The sequence below is a fragment of the Myxine glutinosa genome, chromosome 1, assembly GCF_964187855.1.
Source record: "Myxine glutinosa chromosome 1, kmMyxGlut1.1, whole genome shotgun sequence".
Classification (NCBI taxonomy): Eukaryota; Metazoa; Chordata; class Myxini; order Myxiniformes; family Myxinidae; genus Myxine; species Myxine glutinosa.
This window is the reverse complement of record NC_136261.1, coordinates 332,106,328-332,127,713: the sequence shown is the minus strand read 5'-3', so window position 1 is coordinate 332,127,713 and position 21,386 is coordinate 332,106,328. Positions and strand designations below refer to the sequence as shown.

The window sequence follows — 21,386 nt, the reverse complement described above, 5'->3', positions numbered from 1 at the left end:
CAAATATTTTTGGACGACCAGAATCAACAAAATATTTTTCATGCCTCCGAAGTCGCCGGAGGCATTATGTTTTCAGGTTGTCCGTCCGGCTGTCCGTCCGTCCGTCCATGATAGTTTTTTGTTACCACGATAATTTGAGAACAGCTGAAGTAAAGGGATCTTAGTCAAACTTTGTACAGGTATGTATAATGAGGTATAGATGAACTTATTAGATTTTGGGGTCACGAGGTCAAAGGACAAAGGTCATGTTAGGTAAAAATCCTGTCACCGTGATACTTGTGAACCAGTGATGGGATTCTTACCAAAATTGGTACAAATATGTATTATGATGCAAAGATGAACTATTTGATTTAGGGGTCGAGGTCAAAGGTCAAAGTCTGTAATAGGTCTATAACTTAATGGCTGAAGGGATCAAATTCAAACTTGGTGCAGGTATGTATAATGATGTGAAGATTAACCGATTCGATTTTGGGGTTAAGAGGTCAAAGGTCAAATGTCTGACGTCCCGTCCCGTCAGGTAAAAATTATGTTACCGAGTTCATTTGTGAACCAGTCGTGGGATTTTCACCATATTTTGGTATAATTATATATTATGATCAAAGGATAAGCTGATTCAACTGTTCGGTCAAGAGCTCAAAGATCAGAGGTCATGTTAAGTTACAATTACTTCGTTACTGGGATAACTTAAGAACGGCTGAAGGGATCTTAGTCAAACTTGGTGCAGGTATGTATAATGAGGTAAAGATGAACTGATTCGATTTTGGGGTCACAAGGTCCAAGGCCATAGGTCAGATGTCGTGCTAAGTAAAAATTATGTTGCCACACCAACTTGCGAACAAGTGATGGGATTTTGAGCAAATTTGGAACAAGTATATATGATGTAAAGATGAACTGATTGGATTATGGCATCAAGAGGTGAAAGGTCAGAGGCCATGTCAGGTAAAAATGTGATAACTTTAAAATGTGATAAAAATGAGATAACATCTTGCTGAATGGATTTAAATCAAACTTGGTACAAGTCTTATAATGATGTAACAATGTGGGTGAAGGGCATATCAGTCGACGTTGTGACGTCGAAGAGTGTTGTTCTAGTTGAAACATGAAAACGTATAAGAAAAGGATTTGCATGAATATTTGGGGAAACATTTTGGTTTATTAGGCAAAATAACTGACAAAAAACATTTTGCAGATGATCAAACATGTAAAAACAGAACAAAGATTTCATTCTGAAGGGTACAATATTCTTACAGCTGCTGAGAATTGTACTTTTAAAACTGCAGAAGCACATTAAAGTACGTCAACTTAGCATCATTAGTGAAAAGCGGGGTTAAGCAATTATTGATTGATGTCCCTTTGTCTGTCCGTCTTATCAGTTTATGATCGTTTATGATCGACAAACAACTTACTTAAATTGAATGTTACATTTTGAACAGTAATCGGAAGACAAATATGCCGTTGAACAGTACACCGTCTCTGAATTCATTCCTATTTGCAGATCGCACATGCGCAGGGAGGAGTGAGATCATTATTTTACTCTGTCTGCCTGCCTGGAATTCAAACAAAATTGAAAATCCTTCCAAACAGGAATTTGAGTTTGAGTCCAAAATGGGGTGTCCAAAAAAGTCCAAAAGTCCAAAATGAGTCCAAAATCCAAAACAGAAATGCTGTTTTTAAGGACGTCATAAAGGACACATGCAACAGTCATGAATAACTAATGTAATGTGTGAGATAGGGTGGTGTCAGACACTGGGGAAACGGTGGTAAAACACGGAATTAATTTATTTGTACGACTTTTACAATCTTAATTTTATTACCATCACCAGAGGAGAGGGTATTGCATTTGAGTCCGTTTGTTTGTCTGTCTGTTTGTCCGCACATAATAAATATGATTTTCTCTGCAAATGTTGATCTGATTGACAGGAAATTTTCACCATAGGTGCACCTCCTCCTGTAGAATTTTTTAATGATAATTATGACGTCATAGGCCACTTGGTATGGGCGCCATCTTGAATAAAAAAAACTTTGCACCTCTATATCGCCGAAAGCACTGCACAGAAAAACATCGAGACATGGCTCATTGTAAAGAACTCTGGGGAATAACATGTTAATGATGATGTCATAGGTGCCTCCATTGTGATGTCATAATTCGACAAGTACAAAACTTAATCCAATCAAGATGAAATTTATTGAGCATCATCTTGGGATAAATTGGTGGAGAAAAAATAATAATGTCATCGGTCATGTGGTTCAGGCGCCATATTTGTTTTCACAAAAAAAAGCCTCAAAAACCACTAAATACACATCCTGGTGAGGGTCTGCAATCTATGATTGCTCTTTCTTGTTTGAATTTAATTATACACTTGAACACAGTAGACCACAAATCGCCTTATCACTTCCAAGAACCTCACGTTTTACAGTACTTGGACTGATTCTATAAGGGTAGTTGGTGTATAAGACTGCTTCAATAGAGCAAAACTTCCAGGTTTTTTTTTTTAATATAATCTTTATCTTCTCCTGGAGATAGAAGCATGTTGATGGCATTCGTGGAGGAAGTGGCTAAAGGGAGAAAGTTTGAGTATGAAAGCTGCCTTGTATACCACAGGCAGTGAGCGTGCCAGGCAGAGCAGGATACTAAACGGTGTTGAATGCCAAATATATGTCAAGGGAGATGGTCCTGCAGCTCTCTTAATTGAGATTTCAGGCCTTAATTGCTGAGAAAGAGGCAGAAGCTTGTCCATAGTTTCATGAGGAGGATGTGATCTCAACTACTGGTCAGAGAGATTTGGCTGTTTGTAAAAAGGAACTATGCCATTTGTTACGTGCTCCTCCCCGACCCCCTGGTCACGGTGTACCTCCGAGCCCCGAAAGGAGTCACGGCAGAAAAATGTGTTATACTGTATGTCAAAGATCAATGGTGAAGCCACACCAATTGTTACTCACAAACAAATATTGTATTACGATCACACAAGAATAACCATACAACAATAATATGAATCAAAAGTTAAAGTACAATCAATATTCTATGATGGTACCATCAGTGTTATAATATATAACTCACTGTGCTCCAAGTGAGTGAAACCAGAACATCCCCAATGTCTCTTATTCCCGGCTTCAAGCCACAGTTGATTCGCTCCAGCGATCGCTAGAACGAGGTCCAATCGAAACCAGAATCCCGTGCGGATGGCAAGAACAGTCACACAGCCGAAGCTGTACAAAGGCGCCCTCAAGGCGACTGGGAAATCCAAAGGCGCCCTACAGGCGATTGAGAGATCACACCCTCGGGTATGGACGATTTCGCCTTCAAAAAGCCACGTCACACACACGCCCCAGATCGACATCTGAATGCGGTGAAAATGTTCGAAAAGAAACGAAACCGCGAGGGAAGCACAAGTCCTGCGCGAGTCAAAATGGCCGACGACCCGCTCTTGAGACGTACCGGCCCGGCGCTAATTCTCCTCGGAATCCAACGCCCAAAACCTGACCCGCAGGTTGATCGATAACAGCGATGACAACTATGTCACAGGAATTTCCTATCCCGGAAACCCGAAAGTTCGCAAGTGACTCTAGCTCGCCAACGTTCGTTTCAGAACTCGGAGCAACTCGGCTTTCTTGTCCGACTCGACTTGCTCCGCCCTCTTCCTTTCCTCTTCCTCTTCTTCCTCGTCCGGTTCCCGATCCGGTTTCCTGTTTCCTTTTAACATTAACTTTTTTTTACCTTTTGACAACAGTTCATGAACAATAAACCTTTTGAACACAATAATAGTACATGGAATCAGAAATATTTACATTGGATGCAAGCCACCACAACGGAAGTGACGAATCCGTAACACATTGTTTGCCATGATGGATTCTATGCCTTTGCTTGTACAGTAATTGGAAGCATGCCTCCTTGCCTGTATTTGAGAGGATTTATTTTTGTACCCTTCTTGTGAATGTAAGTGATTTCGCTATGGTCCAGGCAGATGGGGGTGGTCAAATTTATGAAGAACAGAATGATGAGTGCAGACAAATCTGGTGCAAAGGCAGCAAAACAAGATACGAGCCTATATGGGCCTGACACAGATGGAAATTTGAGGACTTTCTCTACCTTCTTGGGTGAAGTAGAAACAGAGTCCAGTAGGCAGTGGGCATGATGGCATAAGGTAGGGACAGAACGAGATGGGTGGGGTACACTATATTTTGAGGCTAACACTCAGAGAAACATGTTACCTTGTCAAGTAGAATCTGTGGTGAAGCCATTTTAGGTGAAGGAATGGAGGGGAAGTATACACCAGTGATAGACTTGATATGGCACCGCCAGTATTTTGATGAATGAGACTGGTTGGGATAAGCAAGGTGATGTTTTCTGACTTCCTGAATTATAGACATACAGTACTATGGATTTTGTAATGTTGAGTTTTCACAGTATATGAATTGACAGCATTCCATGAACTCCACGGACTGTTAATAAAAGTACCATTGAATGGAGATAAGGAAGCAGTTTTTACAATTTTGAGAAAAGGGGAATGGATCAATTTCAACAAGTGGCTTCAAAAGTTTGTTGACGACATTGCACTTGCAGTTCATGAAAAACAAGTAACATAAGCTCACAAGGTCCAAGAATGGTTTGAGTGAAACAGCAGCAAGTGCTATGCCCTGTTCTTGTCAGAAAATGTCGATACGTTAACTCAACAGTTTTAAGCTCTGTGATATCAAATAATACAAAGCAGGTATTTATGAATCTACCATATAAAACACAATGTCAGTGTGTCAGTGTGTGTCAATGCAAATGTCAGTGTTGATGTCAGTCAGATGTCAATTGTCAGTGTGTCAATGTAAGGGTGTTTGTGTGTTTGTACAGATGTCTGTCCCCCTTCATATGGGTAGGTTTTAAAGGCCAATTTTTTAACACTAATACGTGTTCACTACCGTCTATTTTTGAGGATAAAACAAATTCGAAAAACATTTTCCATAAACGAGTAATTATGTTTCTTCTACTGGAATTGTAGACGGTGGCTTGCAAACCGAGCCTCAAGGGCGGTGTATAGAAGCGTTAAAAAAAAAATACAAGGCACGGGAAGGTGAAATTCACTGCACGTGATGTGCAACGCACGCAGAGTAAAACAAGTGTTTATTTACATCTCTGTATGATGTCAAATAAATAAAGAAGATATAAGCACACCTGACAGTAGGCCCAGGCTTCAGACTTTGGCATGCTCACAAGGCTGCACCATCGAATAAACGGTTTCAACCCGCCATTTTTGATTGGATTTTCACTAGTATTCATAGAATTAAGGTTTTGAGGAAACCTAATGATAAAGCAATGGCCAAGTGAACTGACACCCTTTGTTGTCAAGTCACCCAAATCATGAAGTTTTATGATTGGCATTGTGAATGGGAGCCTTACCCATCATAAATCACAGAATGTCCACTTCATCGGATTTCTTTGCAATTCCAATCAAACTTGGAAAACAATATCTATACAAAAATGAAACATTGCTTTGTTTAATTTCATTCCCGTACCGAGTCAATCATTATCACCCTACCAGGCACACCCGAGGGGAAATTACCATCGATGTAGCAGACAAAACAAACCAGGAAGGATGACAACACAAAAATGGCAGCCTTGCTTTAACCTCCTGAAGAAGAAAGGGACAAGTTTTCCTGCTAGATACCGGGAAATAGTCTCACGACTCCCTTGACCAACCATAATAGGTTCTTTAAATATCCTGTGGAGTACCAAACTACCAAGAAAAAAACGCAGCAGTTTGGCGTAGTCTCCAAGAGCTTGCCTGGTACACGTCTTCCCACATTTCATTCCTTCAGCTTCTTTGAAGCCCATCTCTTTCATAAACTCCCACAGGTTCTCCGAGGTGTAGAACATCTTCCCCTCTTGAAGCAAAACAATACAAAATGTTAAATAAAATGTAATGACCAAAAAAAAGCACCATATTGGAAACTTTTTTTCAACTATTCACAAACCACAATAAAAAACATCCAAAAATCCCAAAGAAAATGATAAGATCCATGAGTCGGTTCACACCCTCAATTATGTTTACCCTTGTTGGTCCCTTCGTGGACTCGCCGGTACATGAGCATGCAAGGACAAGGGAAAAGCCTGCAACAGAAAGGAAAGATTCTAAGTGACAAAATACATACATGTCTTCAGCATCGTTCATCCTCCAAAAATTAATGCACTTGCCTTGCAAAGCCACCCCAAAGTTCATCCTCCACGAATCCTTTATCGCCTCCGCAACACAACGACAACTCTTTGCGACTCACCTACATCTCAAAAAGAGGAATATATGCAACAAATATGATCTTTTTTTTTCAGTGAAATCAGACAATTGATAAGAAATCGTGTGTGTTCAAAACATGTTGAAATCTGGTGGAGCTCACGTACAGACTTAAGGTGACCATCGCCAAGTTCAAACCAGAAGTCGTCACCATCGACTTTGATATACAGCAAGTACTTGCCTTTATGTGCACTGCCTGAATGTGCAATTACAGCATAAAGCTCATAATCCCAAAGAGCCTGAGGATGAAAAGCTTGCAATGAATATTCTTGAAAATGTGGCATATTCTCATTGGCTCTGCAAAAGCCACTTCCCATATTAAAATGTAACACAAGTAAATACAACAGTATTTTGGCCTCTCTAACACAAGATTTGTCCAAATTTGTGTCCAACACCAACCAGAACACAGAAGACGAGCATAGTCCAACATGACTTAAGGTGCATAATATACTTGCACAGTCCAGGTATAGTATTTATTTATGATAAAAGAACCATTGTCACCTGATAGGGAGTTGGGGGCAGACCAAGTGTCATTCAGAAGGTCAAGCCACACCCTGTAGGAAGGAATGAAATAATTCCTCTAAGGTGGGCACCATGCCCCTCAATGATCATCGAACTGATTGGACGGCTTCGATAATCGACACAAACTCTTTTGAACTGAATAGCAAGCTAAATGCAAACATGGATATCAGATCACAGTACAATGCCTGAATACAATAATAGATGTCTATTTGTCTATATTATAACTATATGAACTCACTAATCAAATCAAAACAAAAATGGAATAGTATTGGAACAAAGAAAGCCAAGCAAATTTTCCTTAGCTTATCCATATTTTAACAGAGTACCTACAATTCTACAAGTGGGAGCGAGCTCGGAAATGTTATTTTTGGTATATATAACATAGTCATGGCCAAAAATATTGGCACCCTTGCACTTAAAAAAAAAAAAATGCACCATTTCTTCCAGAAAATTGCTGAAATTAAAATATATTTTGGTATCCACAAATGTATTTCTTTGGTTTGCAGTGGAACAAAACAAAAAAGAGCTGGAAAAAAATCACTAAATCTTAGCTTATTCCAGACAGAAATCCTAAAATGGCCTGGATAATATTATTGGCACCTTTTAGAAGTTGTGAGAAATAATTAGATTTCAAGCAGGTGATTCTCCTTTACTTTGGAATTGAACTCACCTGTGGTGAGTTCCAGGTGCCTGCAATATAAAATCCCTCATTCAACCAGTTTGAATAGAGAAAAGGAGTCATTCTGCTGTTTTGTGTCACTGTATGTACCGCAATGAGCATGGAGAAAAGAAAGAAAACCAGAGTATTGTCTGAGGAAGTCAGACACAAGATTGTAGCCAAGCATGGACAATCTCAAGGGTACAAGTCCATCTCCAGAGACCTTGATGTTCCTGTGTCCACCATACGCAATGTTATCAGGAAGTTTAAGGCCCATGGCACTGTAGCCAAGCTACCTGGATGTGGCCGCAAGAGAAAACGTGATCGAAGATTGCAGCGAAGGATTGTTCTGCCAAATCAACTGCCAAACAGATTCAAGCTGACCTTCAGACACAAGGTAAGACAGTTTCAACTCACACCATCCATCACCAACTCAATGAAAGGGGGTTCTATGGTAGGAGACCCAGGAGGACCGTACTGCTGAGAGAGACATCAGAAAGCCCGACTAGAGTTTGCCAAAACACAACTGAACAAGCCAAAATCCTTCTGGGAGAATGTCCTTGTGACAGATGAGACCAAATTAGAGCTTTTTGGTAAAGCACATCATCTCTATGTTTACAGAAAACAAAAGGAAGCCTTCAAAGAAAAGAACACCCTCCCTACAGTCAAACATGGATGAGGTTCAGTGATGTTTTGGGGTTGCTGTGCTGCCTCTGGCACTGGGTTCCTTGAATGTGTGCATGGCATCATGGAATCAGGAGATTACCATGGCATTTTGGAGCACAATGTTAAACCCAGTGTCAGAAAGCTGGGTCTCCGTCAAAGGTCATGGGTCTTGCAGCAGGACAATGACCCAAACACACTTCAAAAAGCACTCAGGAATGGTTCAAGACAAAATGCTGGACTGTTCTGAAGTGGCCAGCAATGAGTCCAGATCTAAATCACATTGAACACCTGTGGGAAGATCTGAAAACAGCAGGGAGAAGGCACCTTTCAAATCTGGGAGAACTGGAGCAGTTTGCACAAGAAGAGTGGACCAAACTGCTAGTAGAGAGGTGTAGGAAGCTCATTCATGGCTATAGGAAGTGCTTGATTGTAGTTATTTTGTCCAATTGTGCTACCGAATATTAAGTTGAGGGTGTCAATAATTTTGTTAATGCCATTTCTTTTTATATTCTGATATAAAAGGATATATTAAGTTCTGAATCAAAAACAAAGCTTGTGTAATATTAACAGTGAAATAAAAAATTGTGGAGGCCAAATATTTTTGGCAATTTCAACTTATTTAAGAGAAAATTGTGACTTATTTGAAAAAAGTGCAAGGGTGCCAATATTTTTGGCCACGGCGGCCCAGTACCAATATCTGGAGAATGACACTGAGATTGTAGAATGAAAAAGAAGAATGACCTTGAGTGCAATGATACTCCTTGGAGGTCTCTGTACTTTCTTGGAAGAAGAGGAAAACAGGAAGAATCAAACTGTAGGTGGCAAGGGCTTTAATTATGACATTTTCCAACCGCTGATAGAATGAGAGTGCTAGGCTAGGGTGTGGTTCAAAGCTAAACGATGCGGTGCAGTTGGGATTAATTTATTTGGTTTATGTTGGGATCTGCACATATGTGCTTAACTAAACACAAACAGTTTCCACACCTAAACCTTCAACTAAATGTATCGTACACAGACTCGTTCAGGAACACAAGACAGACAAAAGAATAAGACAAGATGGTTGAGGTATAGGTTTCTTTGGAGGTTTCCCTATCTGTTGAGGGGAGGAGGAGAGGTGTGGGTGGGCGCAGTGTGCTCATGTGGGTCAGGCTCTCCTGCATCTCTGCGGGATGCTTTGGGTACCGACTCGATCTGGGAACCGTGGGCGGCTGTGCACTGGCTCGCCCTTACTCCTCCCGAATCTCAAACTTTCCTCAATCTGTTGCGAGGCATAAAGCCACTAACAACTACAGCAGCTCCAACTCCTCTGTTACTTCACTGCTTTCTCCCTGTCGCTTCACTTGTGTTTCTGAGTGTGGCTAATTTATGTAGCAAAAGTCCCCCACCCCCCCCACCCCCCCCCCCCCGATCTCCTGGAGTGTGACTTACGGCTGCCTCGTGAGGGTCACACAGGCACTCCCACAGTGACAAAGTGGCTCATGTGTTGCCACCATCTCATCTGAACATGTGCGGTTAACACACGTGAAATATGTGGTGCGAAATGTTTGGTGCTCATCATGGAACAGCCATTTTCACATGGGTGTGGAGGAGGAGATGAGAACGGACAATGGAGAGCGATTAAGTTTGCTCATCATAGAAGGGAATGAGGAGCGATTAAGTTTGCTAATCATAGAAGGAAATGAGGAGCGATTAAGTTTGCTAATCATAGAAGGAAATGAGGAGCGATTAAGTTTGCTAATCATAGAAGGAAATGAGGAGCGATTAAGTTTGCTAATCATAGAAGGAAATGAGGAGCGATTAAGTTTGCTAATCATAGAAGGGAATGAGGAGCGATTAAGTTTGCTAATCATAGAAGGGAATGAGGAGCGATTAAGTTTGCTAATCATAGAAGGAAATGAGGAGCGATTAAGTTTGCTAATCATAGAAGGAAATGAGGAGCGATTAAGTTTGCTAATCATAGAAGGGAATGAGGAGCGATTAAGCTTGCTAATCATAGAAGGAAATGAGGAGGGATTAAGTTTGCTCATCATAGAAGGGAATGAGGAGCGATTAAGTTTGCTAATCATAGAAGGAAATGAGGAGCGATTAAGTTTGCTAATCATAGAAGGAAATGAGGAGCGATTAAGTTTGCTAATCATCGAAGGAAATGAGGAGCGATTAAGTTTGCTAATCATAGAAGGAAATGAGGAGCGATTAAGTTTGCTAATCATAGAAGGAAATGAGGAGCGATTAAGTTTGCTAATCATAGAAGGAAATGAGGAGCGATTAAGTTTGCTAATCATAGAAGGGAATGAGGAGCGATTAAGTTTGCTAATCATAGAAGGGAATGAGGAGCGATTACCTTTGCTAATGCTCGTCGTTGCTAACTGGGGTTACAAAACACATAATGCTAACATTTATAATGAGATCATTAATAATTAACCCCTAATTAACCCATAACTAATTTTCATAACCCTATATGTGTATATTACTCTTCCATGTGAGTTTTGCAAGTAAGAATCAAATGAATCTACTCAACCATGGAGAAGGAAGCATTTGCTATTATTATGTGGGGGCACCAAGTGATTTATGCTTCATCTGTCTGGGACAGAATCTGTTATGCAAACTGAACATCAACCATTGCTGTATGTGAATAAAGCAACGTTTCTCAACGATGTTATCAAGAGATGGTCCACGTTTCTGCAAAACGATCAGTCAACAATAGGTGGTCAAGGGGAGAGAGAAGGTTGTGCCAGATTACTTGAGCAAGGTTGTTTAAGATTTCAAATTGGAGATTAAATTTCTGATGTTGTGCTCCTTGTCCTCTTTGAATGGTGGATAATCCCACATGTCTTAACTCATTGTCTCTTTTCACCCCATCCACCTCCATTCCACACCCATTCCTCACCCTCAGACCTACATCAGCCAGTAGGAAGATCCACTTAGCCATACAGTTGTTCCTCTCAATTAGATCCTGCTAAAGGAGGTTTTACTATATGTGTCACTTAACCAAAGTAGATTTATTTCCTTCCTCATTTACTACAACTAACGTGGCTCGGCTCGCAACGCTCGCTTCACCACACGTCGTCACAGAGGCATGGGCTTGCTTTAACTGAGGATAATGACCTCACTGAATTTGAGTTTCTGTGTTGTCATGATTTCCTGTGCAGGATTTCCTTCACAGGGCAGCTCACCGGATGACAGGATTGGGGCAAAGCTTTCGGGACCCCCATTCTTTGATAATAGGAGGAAAAGCATGGGGTAACTTTCCTGGGTTGGGTTGTGCAGATGTGTATCAGGGTGGTGCTGAGGTGTCGTCCACCAGACGACGGTCTCCTTTAGTTAACCTGAGGCGGTCCCTTCGGGTGGGTGCCTGGAACGTTCTCACTCTTGGAGAGGATGAATCCTTGGCTATCCCAGGTCGGACTTTGTGCCCAACGAGCGGTTGCTGAGTGAGACTCAGATGAGATTTGTTACCTGTATGGTCCCTGTGAGCATCAGCTGCGGCTGTATGGAAATGTGGCTCGTTTTCCGGACGCTGATCCAGCTCGCCAGATACTCTCAGCAAGGAAGCCTCGTGAGTGGAGGAGGCCAACGGGCCGACCGCATACCTCGTGGCTGCACCAGGTTGATCGGTATCTCAAGGAGATAGGGATGGGCCAGGCATTGGCCTGGGGGATGGCCAGATGGAGGCCCCTGGAGTACCATCCGAAAGTGGATGCGGCGACGCGCTCCTCCGGCGCATGCTCCCATACCTGACCTGACCTGACCTGATGACTTCCACCAATCATGATACAAACATTTCTTTTGTACAAATTGATTTGTAAATTGGTGATATTATTTATTTGTAATTTATTTGTAATCTTAAAAGGTCTAAGTGATGTAAAGCTCTAAATGGTCAAGGGCCCAAGTTGGTCTAATGGGTCTAATGCGTCTTATGGGCCTTTGGGGTCATTAATAGTCTCTGGGGTCTTTGTGTCTTTTGGGTCCTCTGGGTCTTTTGGGTGGTCTTCTGGGTCTATAAGGGTATTTGTTTTTTTTGGGGTCTTCCCGGTCTTTTAGGGTCTTTTGGATCTTTTGTGATCTTTGTGGTCTTAAGTGTTTTGGGAAAACTTAAAGGGTCTTCAAAGGTCTAGGGGGATCTCAGCAGTCTAAAGGGTCAAAAGGTATATTCTAACAGTACGTAATTAACAGACGTACGTAATTAATAGACAAGATGCAACCAACGTTCAAACAGAACATAATAGATATATAGTCACGTGGTTTCACACCATCACCCCTCACAGCTTCACGGACCTTGTTTTTTGTGTTTATATATATATATTTGAAGAAGAACAAGACGTTTTGTTCATAAACATACATACATACAAACATACATACATACATACACATGCTCCATTACAATAAGATGGTGGAGAAATTACAGAGGAAATTTGATGATACAGCATTATCATGACTACTTAACAAAAGTTTTTCTTCTTCTTCATCAGCTTAATACATATCAGTTATTAGTCTCGCCAGGAAAGGAGATGCTAGACTATTGCAACACCGATGTCTGTCTGTCTGTCTGTCTGTCTGTCTGTAGCTGTGTCTATATATTTTCGCTTTAAAAATGGTTTTCTCTGCCACCGCTTGGCCAATCGATGCAAAACTTTAAACATGGGAGGGACTCCCCTTGGATAATAATTTATTAATAACACTGACATCATACGTCACATGGAATGGCAGCCATATTGAATTCAAGGAAGAAAATGGACATCATTTTCTCCAAAACCACTCAACGAAAAAAATAAAACTTCGTATATGTCATGGAGTATATCGGGTGAAAAATGACGATGCCATCGGTGATGTGGTATTCCAGCCATGATTGGTTGAATTGAAATTCTTATCCTAAAAATCTGAAACTTCATATATCTGATCTATAACCCTAAGTGAGTGAATAATTACATTTATGACATGCAAAGCAATTGCCAAGAAACTGTGTGACATAATAAGGTGCATGCATGATACAGGTATATGGGCCATAATAGTAGCGTGTTCAGTTAATGATGGTATTTCTGTTCAGAATGAACGTGTGAGGCGAGATTATGCACTCTACGAGCGTCATTGTAGTTTTTGTATAATTCGTGGATCATGCTTGCTTTGTGATAAACTAGGGCATGCCCGTACTATATCTATATCTAAAATTATATCCCCCCCTCTATTTACATGAAATGGTTTGGTCCATGAAATGTTTTGGTCCATTCGCAACGCCAAAGCGAACGGCGAACGCTTTACATGAAATGGTTTGGTGCATGAAATGTTTTGGTCCATTCGCAACGCCAAAGCGAACGGCGAACGGCTTGCGAGTACAGTGACAATCCCCCCGGGGTTTTTATTAGTTTTAAAACATAGTTTAACGCCAACATAGCGCCAACATAGTTTGCAAACGTGAAATAAATGAATACGCTCTCAAATGTGCCATCCGAGGCAGAGTGTGTCCGCCACGTTCGGCACACGCGATAGCTCGCTGCTCTCTGATTGGTTGAATCGTTTTTTGGACATAGCTCGGTAAGTAATTGTCCGATTAATATGAAACCTTGAAAAGGCACATCCTCGGGTCCCCAGCAATATACCTGGCAAGTTTAAAGTATATCGGACCCGTGGTTGTCGAGAAACAGCGGTCACAGACAAACGTACAAACGTACAAACAAACAAACACACAGAGATTACTGGAATTATAGATAGACTAGGGCATGCCCGTACTATATATATGCCCGTACTATATATCTATCTAAAATTATATCCCCCCCCTCTATTTACATGAAATGGTTTGGTCCATTCGCAACGCCAAAGCGAACGGCGAACGGCTTGCGAGTACAGTGACAATCCCCCCCCTCTATTTACATGAAATGGTTTCGTCCATTCGCAACGACCACAGAACCCCCCCCTCTATTTACATGGAATGGTTTGGTCCATTCGCAACGCCGGCACACGCGATCGTTCGCTGCTCTCTGATTGGTTGAATCGTTTTTTGGACATAGCTCGGTAAGTAATTGTCCGATTAATATGAAACCTTGAAAAGGCACATCCTCGGGTCCCCAGCAATATACCTGGCAAGTTAAAAGTATATCGGACCCGTGGTTGTCGAGAAACAGCGGTCACAGACAAATGTACAGACAGAGATTACTGGAATTATAGATAGATAACAGGTGAAGTAAAATGCTTAGTTTGCCAAAATTATGACGATTATTATTAAGAGTACGCAATACTATATGTGATGCGCTCTGGCAAAAGCAGAGACTTATCGGCATTTGTCTTAGCAAGAAAAAGCCGAAGAGAGTCAAAATATGACCACTGGGGCCAAATTGAGATTTCTATATGGATAGAAAGAGTAACTTCTCGAGATTATTATGCATCAAAACATTTTTCCAAGAAACAACAGAAAAGGTGTGAAATTCGACGAAGAATCTAAAATGTCATACTCAAAATGTGCTCAAAAAGACACGAAGATCGTGAAATTTCGATGTTTTACTACGAGCCATACATCGTAATTCGAAGGAGATCCCTGACATTCATGTTTGGTATGAATGAAAAGCTCTACGTGTGCACATTCTTTGTGCGTGTGAACTGTATTGTGAACTGTGAACCTAATTACTCCCGCCAGGGAGTAATGCATTCACTAGTGTCCGTGTGTGTGTGTTCGTGTGTTTGTGAACAAGATATCTGGAAAAGTTCTGAACGGATTTGGATGAAAGTTGGTGGGTGAAGTTGGTGGGTGGGTTGGTGGGTGGGTGGGTGGGTGGTCATTTGGATGAAAGTTGGTGGGATGATTGCCCTTGGGATAAGGAAGAATTGATTAGTTTTTGGTGAAGCTCAGGATATTATTCCGGATCCAGGAATTTTTTTGGGGATTTTTTTTGGGAAAGATTTTTTCTGTTTTACTGCATTAAAGCTTTTATTCTTATTCTTAAATGATGTTTTTCTCCTCTAATTCCGAGATATATCAAAATAAATTCTCTGACAGTTAGGGCTTACTTTCTTTTTCATTTATTGTTTTGGGGAGAGGGGATGTTAAACAAAACGTATTATTCCAACTAAACCCACGGCGGGAGTATGCGCTCTACTGAGTGGCGTTCTAGTTATCTCCATTGTTTAAACGAAAATATAATTGTCATTAAAATACCTTAACTTCGTTAATTTCCATCCAATTAACATAATGTATATATCAAATGAAAGATAAAAGCATGGGGAATCAGATGATATCAAAATCTCAATTTTGATTTTTGCCCCCAAGTGTCTGCTTTTGCCAGAGCCAGTCACATATTGTGTGGTGAAATCTTAATACATTAAAGGAGTAAACACACAAAGGAAATCTCACCAACCTGAGTTGTTTTCACATATGGCTCCATGTTCAAATGAAATGGGCAGTCCATGTGACCGCTGACCTTTTTCCACTGTAAAGTTTGTCTATCAAATGAGAATTGCTCCAGAACTATGACCAGAATCTCTGGCAGTTTTGAAAACCCCTGAAATTTCTGAAAATGAAGATAATTTTGATACATATTATTACATTGGTACAAATGTTTCTCCTTAATGTCACCGCTTAAATAAATTCAGACTTAGAAAGTCTAGAGTTTGTTATGTTCACTTCCGTGATAGCAAATTTATTGTGCCATCTTCGTATGGAATCTGCTACTTCTCTCCATATATATTTTGCCTACCTGACTCAGTGGTTTTAGTTGTCCTTTTTTTTCAGTCAACCCTTTGAGTGGAGAAGTATTGGATTCAGCAGATATATTTGGGGACGGATTGACCTGTGGTCTGAATTTAATATCAAATTTCAAACTTTCTGGCATGAACTTACTAAAATGAATTCCAGGGCATTCTGAAGTTCTGACCCTGTTTGGAGGTGATCCGGCTGTTATACAGTACATTTATTGATTCCATAACTTCATGCCGATCAAGCACTGCATGATGCAAAATTACATGCTATCATTTACTAATGGCTGACAGGATGGCCTCGATGTACGCATACTCGCCTCTAAGCTGTCTAGCTTGGGTTAGAATCCTCTGTCTGTCTTTCGTAACTCTGTCTCAAAGCGGCACATCCATTTTCTCTTTCAACAAAATATCTTGCAAGAAGGATGTGTCCATACCTTTAGTTCTGAATTCCCATTGTCACAATTGTCACAATTGTGAAAAATCTTCTTTAGATCTTCTGATATTTTTTGCTGATGGTAATAATCCAAGGCTTCATTCTGTTGGTATAATGGTAAGGCAAACTTTCATCCACAATCACATTCATTATCCAACTATAATTTCACATGGATAACTGGATGGTATTCATAGAATACTTACCCTGCGCAGTCAACTTGGTGCGAACAAACTCTTTTGCTTTTGAACGGTTTTTTTTCCTTTGATCCAATATGGCTGCCAGACCACGTCGGTGATTACAGCATAAATTTATATATTCTCCAATATAATTGTTGCATAGATCACACTCAATAAATTTCAAACTGATCAGACTAAGCGTTGTCCCTGTCAAATTATGACGTCATAATTATGACACCAATGACGTCGTCAAGAACAAAACCTATTCCCCATGTGGAGTTCTTTACAATTAGCCACATTTCAATTTTTTCCATGGAGCGGTTTTGGAAAAAGAGGTGTAACGGTTTTCAATTTTTCCAAGATGGCGTCCATACCACGTGACCTATAATGTCATAATTATTAATAAAAAAAATTCTCCACGCGGAGGCGCTCCTATGGTAAAATTTAGTGTCTATCAGATCAACGGTTGCCGAGAAAATGAATTTTAAAAATGCAGACACATACTTATGCACGCCACAAGTACGCACGTACGCAGCCGAATGCCTAACCCTGCTTTTCGCTTCGTGAGCGCAGGGTAATGATAAAATGCATTGAAAGGCACTGTAATACAATATAAAACTAAAAAGCATCTGGAAATGCAAAGCCTGTCCACGGCCGTTTGTATTTAGACGTCTTCTTCCATATGCTCAAAATAACGAAAACAGTTTAAAAACAAATGCAAAGTGAAAATTGGTGATTTTACACAACATTGACATTTGACCTTTTGATCTAAGAGAAAAAAAAGAATCGGCTTGTAGCTTTTGATTGTTGAACCAATTCAGTGACCTAATATGCAAATTATTCAAATTTCAGGTCAATCCGGTGGAAATTGGCAATTTTAAGTGACCTTAACCTTTTACCTTTTGATCTTAAAAAATAAATAATCGGCTTGTAGCTTTTGGTAAATTTAAATTTCAGGTCAATTGGATGAAAATCGATGATTTTAGGTAATGCTGACCTTTAACCTTTTGACCTTTTGACCAAATTATGAATATGCCTTCTCTGCATTGTCATAATAGAGTTTTCGTGAAAATTTGATGACAATAGTATGGTTAAATGGTAAAAAAAAAGTTACGGCCCGGACGGACACACACACACACACACACAAACACAAACACACACACACACACACACACACACACACACACACACACACACACAAGTGATTACAAAACTCGTCTCCGACTGTGCATGAACGGGCTAACTGAGTAAACCGCCATACATCGGTAAGAGTGCTTCTCCACTTACCAAACTTTCAAATGTTATGTTTGATGATCTCAAGTAAAGCGGTATAGAAATGCTGAGAACGTTTTCAGTTTCATTGTGCTCTTCAGAACAAATGTCACACTGTAAGTGCTTCTCAAAATGGATTTCAAAAAGCTCTTTGATTTTGGTCACCTGTATAACAACATGATTACCATTTCCTTTGGAAAAAGTGTAATGAATAAATTGCTATAAAATAGCCAAATATACAATATCATTTTAATGATTTCTACAATTATACTCCCATACTTACCTGACTTTTGTTTGTTGTTTTGCAACGACTCAGAATATGCAGAAATCGTCTGAAAAATACATCCGCGCTTTGTAGTTCATGATCTAAAAAAGAGTTACATGTGTAAGGCTGCCTGATAAATTATCAAATATGAACTTTGAAATATTAAAAATCCAATCTTCTTGCATGAGGTGACTGTGATTTTTTTTTTTCTCTTTCTCTTTCTCTCTCTCTCTGTCTCTCGCTCTGTCTGTTGTTATTGTTTCCACCTGTTGCCCCACTGTTCGTAGATTGCCTTTTCCCTCTATCACCTTGCTCTACCATGAGCCGAGATTTTTAATGTAAAATAGAGACTACCAAGACCAAAAAGACAAAATATCATAGCCCCCATGGTTTTAGTAATTTTGCTGCACGGAGCTAAAGTCAATCAGTTGGCCATCTTTGGTCAGATTTCAAAACAAAACCCTCTGCATATGGCTGCATATGTACACTCTCATGTATTGTCTTTATGCCAAGTTTTAAATAACAAAATGGCCGCCAGTCAGCCATCTTGGATCTGATCTCGAAACAAAATTATGTGCATACGTACACCATCATGTATTGTCTTTGTACCAAGTATGAACAAAATCGGTCCATCCATCTCCAAGATATGGTTGCAGATGCACGAACGGACGGACAGACGAGACCCTATCCAAAAGCTCCCGCTTTGGAACAAGTCCAACAGTGGCTAAAAAGCATTTCAAAAGCCCATCCGTGTCCACTTTGTACTCAAACTAAAGTTGCGAAAACAACAGCGAGAAAACTGCAAAACTTATCAGATAGTGTTTTCCAAATTCTCTTAATTAAGGTTTGTTGTAAAATTGATGACAAAAGCTCAAATAGTAAATTAGAAAGCATCTCATAATTGAAGCAGACAAAATATAGAACACGGAATGACAACAAAACTCTGCCTTCTCATGCTAATGCATCACGGATGCGCCAATAAAGCCAATTTGTACAAGCTGTGACTTTGCCCTTTGACAATTTGACCCAATTATTCATTTGGCTTCTCCATATTCTCATAATAAAGGTTTTGTGGGAATTTGATGACAAAAGCTCAAATTGTAAAAAAAACGTTATGGCCTGGCCAGATACAATGACACACAGAAGTGATTGCAAAACCTCACACACACCCCCACCCCCCTCCCCGTTTTGCAGCGGACAGGCTAATAAAATAAATCATGAAATTTACAAGGCACCTTGCTCTTTTTATAGAGTAAAGCCATGTTAAGATGAACAAATAGCAAGACCAACCTTGAAAAGACCTCCCATAAATATCTACATCTACCATCTCTCAATCGTCAGTTCTACATACCATGGCCAAAAGTATGCGGACACCCCATTCTAATTGGTGAATTCGGCTGTTTCAGCCACACCCATTGCTGACAGGTATACACAATCAAGCACACAGCTATGCAATCTCCATCGACAAACATTGGCAGTAGAATGGGCCATACTGAAGAGCTCAGTGACTTTCAATGTGGCACCGCCGTCATAGGATGCCACCTTTCCAACAAGTCAGTTCGTCAAAGTTCTGCCTTGCTAGAGCTGCCCCGGTCAACTGTAAGTGTTGTTATTGTGAAGTGGAAACGTCTGGGAGCAACAACAGCTCAGCCGCAAAGTGGTAGGCCACACAAGCTCACAGAACGGGACCGCTGAGTGCTGAAGCACATAGCGCATAAAAATCATCTGTACGTGGTTGCAACACACACGACCGAGTTTCAAACTGCCTCTGGAAGCAACATCAGCACAACTGTTCATCGGGAGCTTCATGAAATGGGTTTCCATGGCCGAGCAGCCGCACACAAGTCTAAGATCATCATGCGCAATGCCAAGCGTCGGCTGGAGCGGTGGAAAGCTCGTTGCCATTGGACTCTGGAGCAGTGGAAACGCGTTCTTTGGACGCTTCACCATCTGGCAGTCCGACGGATGAATCTGGGTTTGGAGGATGCCAGGAGAACGCGACCTGCCCGAATGCATAGTGTCAACTGTAAAGTTTGGTGATGGCGGAGGAATAATGGTCTGGGGCTGTTTTTCATGATTCGGGCTAGGCCTCTTAGTTCCGGTGAATGGAAATCATAACTCCACAGCATACAATGACATTCTAGACAATTGTGTGCTTCCAACTTTGTGGCAACAGTCTGGGGAAGGCCCTTTCCTGTTTCATCATGACAATGCCCCCATGCACAAAGCGAATTCCATACAGAAATGGTTTGTCGAGATCGGTGTGGAAGAACTTGACTGGCCTGCACAGACCCCTGACCTCAACCCCATAGAACACCTTTGGGATGAATTGGAACACAGACTGTGAGCCAGGCCTAATCGCGCAATATCAGTGCCCGACCAGACTAATGCTCTTTATTTCTCTTTATTATTATTTTATTTTTTTTGTATACAAGATCGAGGCTCGTGTAAGAGCTAACATTAATGACAAAAAAACAAAACGGACACATAAAACACAGAATAAAGGGAGCGGGAGACAAGATGGGGAGAGAGAGGGAAGCACACAAGTACAACAGTAGAGAACAGGGACATCGGGAGATCTGTGAGAGGGAGAGGGTTTGTGGGGAGGGGGAATGGGAAGGGCAGGGGGTGGGGATGGGGTGGAAGGGGTATAAAACAAATGGACAGTGGACACTGCTAGGACTTCCAGGAAAGAAGTTGGTATTTCAAAAAAGTGGATCTGGGGTGAATTAACGGGGGCAAAGAAGATCACGGTTTTAGATGGGGGATGACAAGAGATGGTGGTGAACAGCTGTTTTAAAGACCTGGATGGAGGAATGGGACTGAAGAGAGTGTTGGGAGTTTGTTCCAGAGGTGGGAGAAAAGAGGAATGAAAGAGTGAAGGTGAGCAGAGAGTCTTGATTTTGGCAATCTCTTGTGGCTGAATGGAAGCAAATCCCCACAGCAATGAATGTTCCAACAACTAGTGGAAAGCCTTCCCAGAAAAGTGGAGGCTGTTGTAGCAGCAAAGGGGGCACCAACTCCATATTAATGCCCATTAATTTGGAATGAGATGTTCGACGAGCACATATGGGTGTGACGTTCGGGTGTCCACATACTTTTGGCCATGTAGTCTTTCTCTTGCCTTGAAGAAGGGCTCACACCTGAAACATCACTTCAACTCCTTTCCCAGGACAGTTAGCATACTCCTCTCAACATTTTGTTGAGAAAATTAATTTTCCAAACTTGGATAAGCCAAACAGCAATATTAATCACTTAATTCCATAAAGTTGAAATCTATAACATGAACAGTGTTCTGCTGGATAGCGTTCATGCATTTGCTTTCACACACAACATTCAAAAATAGTGATCACAGCTACCTGCCTGAATGCAAGACATGTGTATTTCCAAAATACGGATGAGTTTGAGGGTAGAGGAGTAGCAGCTGAAACACAAA

At 40.9% G+C, this 21,386-nt stretch overlaps 1 protein-coding gene across 1 annotated transcript in view; it reads right to left on the bottom strand.

Moving 5' to 3' along the window:
- Positions 1 to 5,093: 5,093 nt before the first annotated feature.
- Positions 5,094 to 21,386, bottom strand: part of LOC137412108 (ubiquitin carboxyl-terminal hydrolase 47-like) — a 54,814-nt gene continuing 38,521 nt past the window's right edge. Inside the window, exons 6-13 of the mRNA XM_078779532.1 lie at positions 17,969 to 18,051; positions 17,701 to 17,850; positions 16,239 to 16,340; positions 15,465 to 15,617; positions 6,383 to 6,514; positions 6,182 to 6,261; positions 6,039 to 6,097; positions 5,094 to 5,871 (exon numbers count right to left, since the gene is read on the bottom strand). Coding sequence (XP_078635658.1) covers positions 5,546 to 5,871; positions 6,039 to 6,097; positions 6,182 to 6,261; positions 6,383 to 6,514; positions 15,465 to 15,617; positions 16,239 to 16,340; positions 17,701 to 17,850; positions 17,969 to 18,051 — 1,085 coding nt within the window. The 3' untranslated portion in view covers positions 5,094 to 5,545. The remainder of the gene's footprint in view (positions 5,872 to 6,038; positions 6,098 to 6,181; positions 6,262 to 6,382; positions 6,515 to 15,464; positions 15,618 to 16,238; positions 16,341 to 17,700; positions 17,851 to 17,968; positions 18,052 to 21,386) is intronic.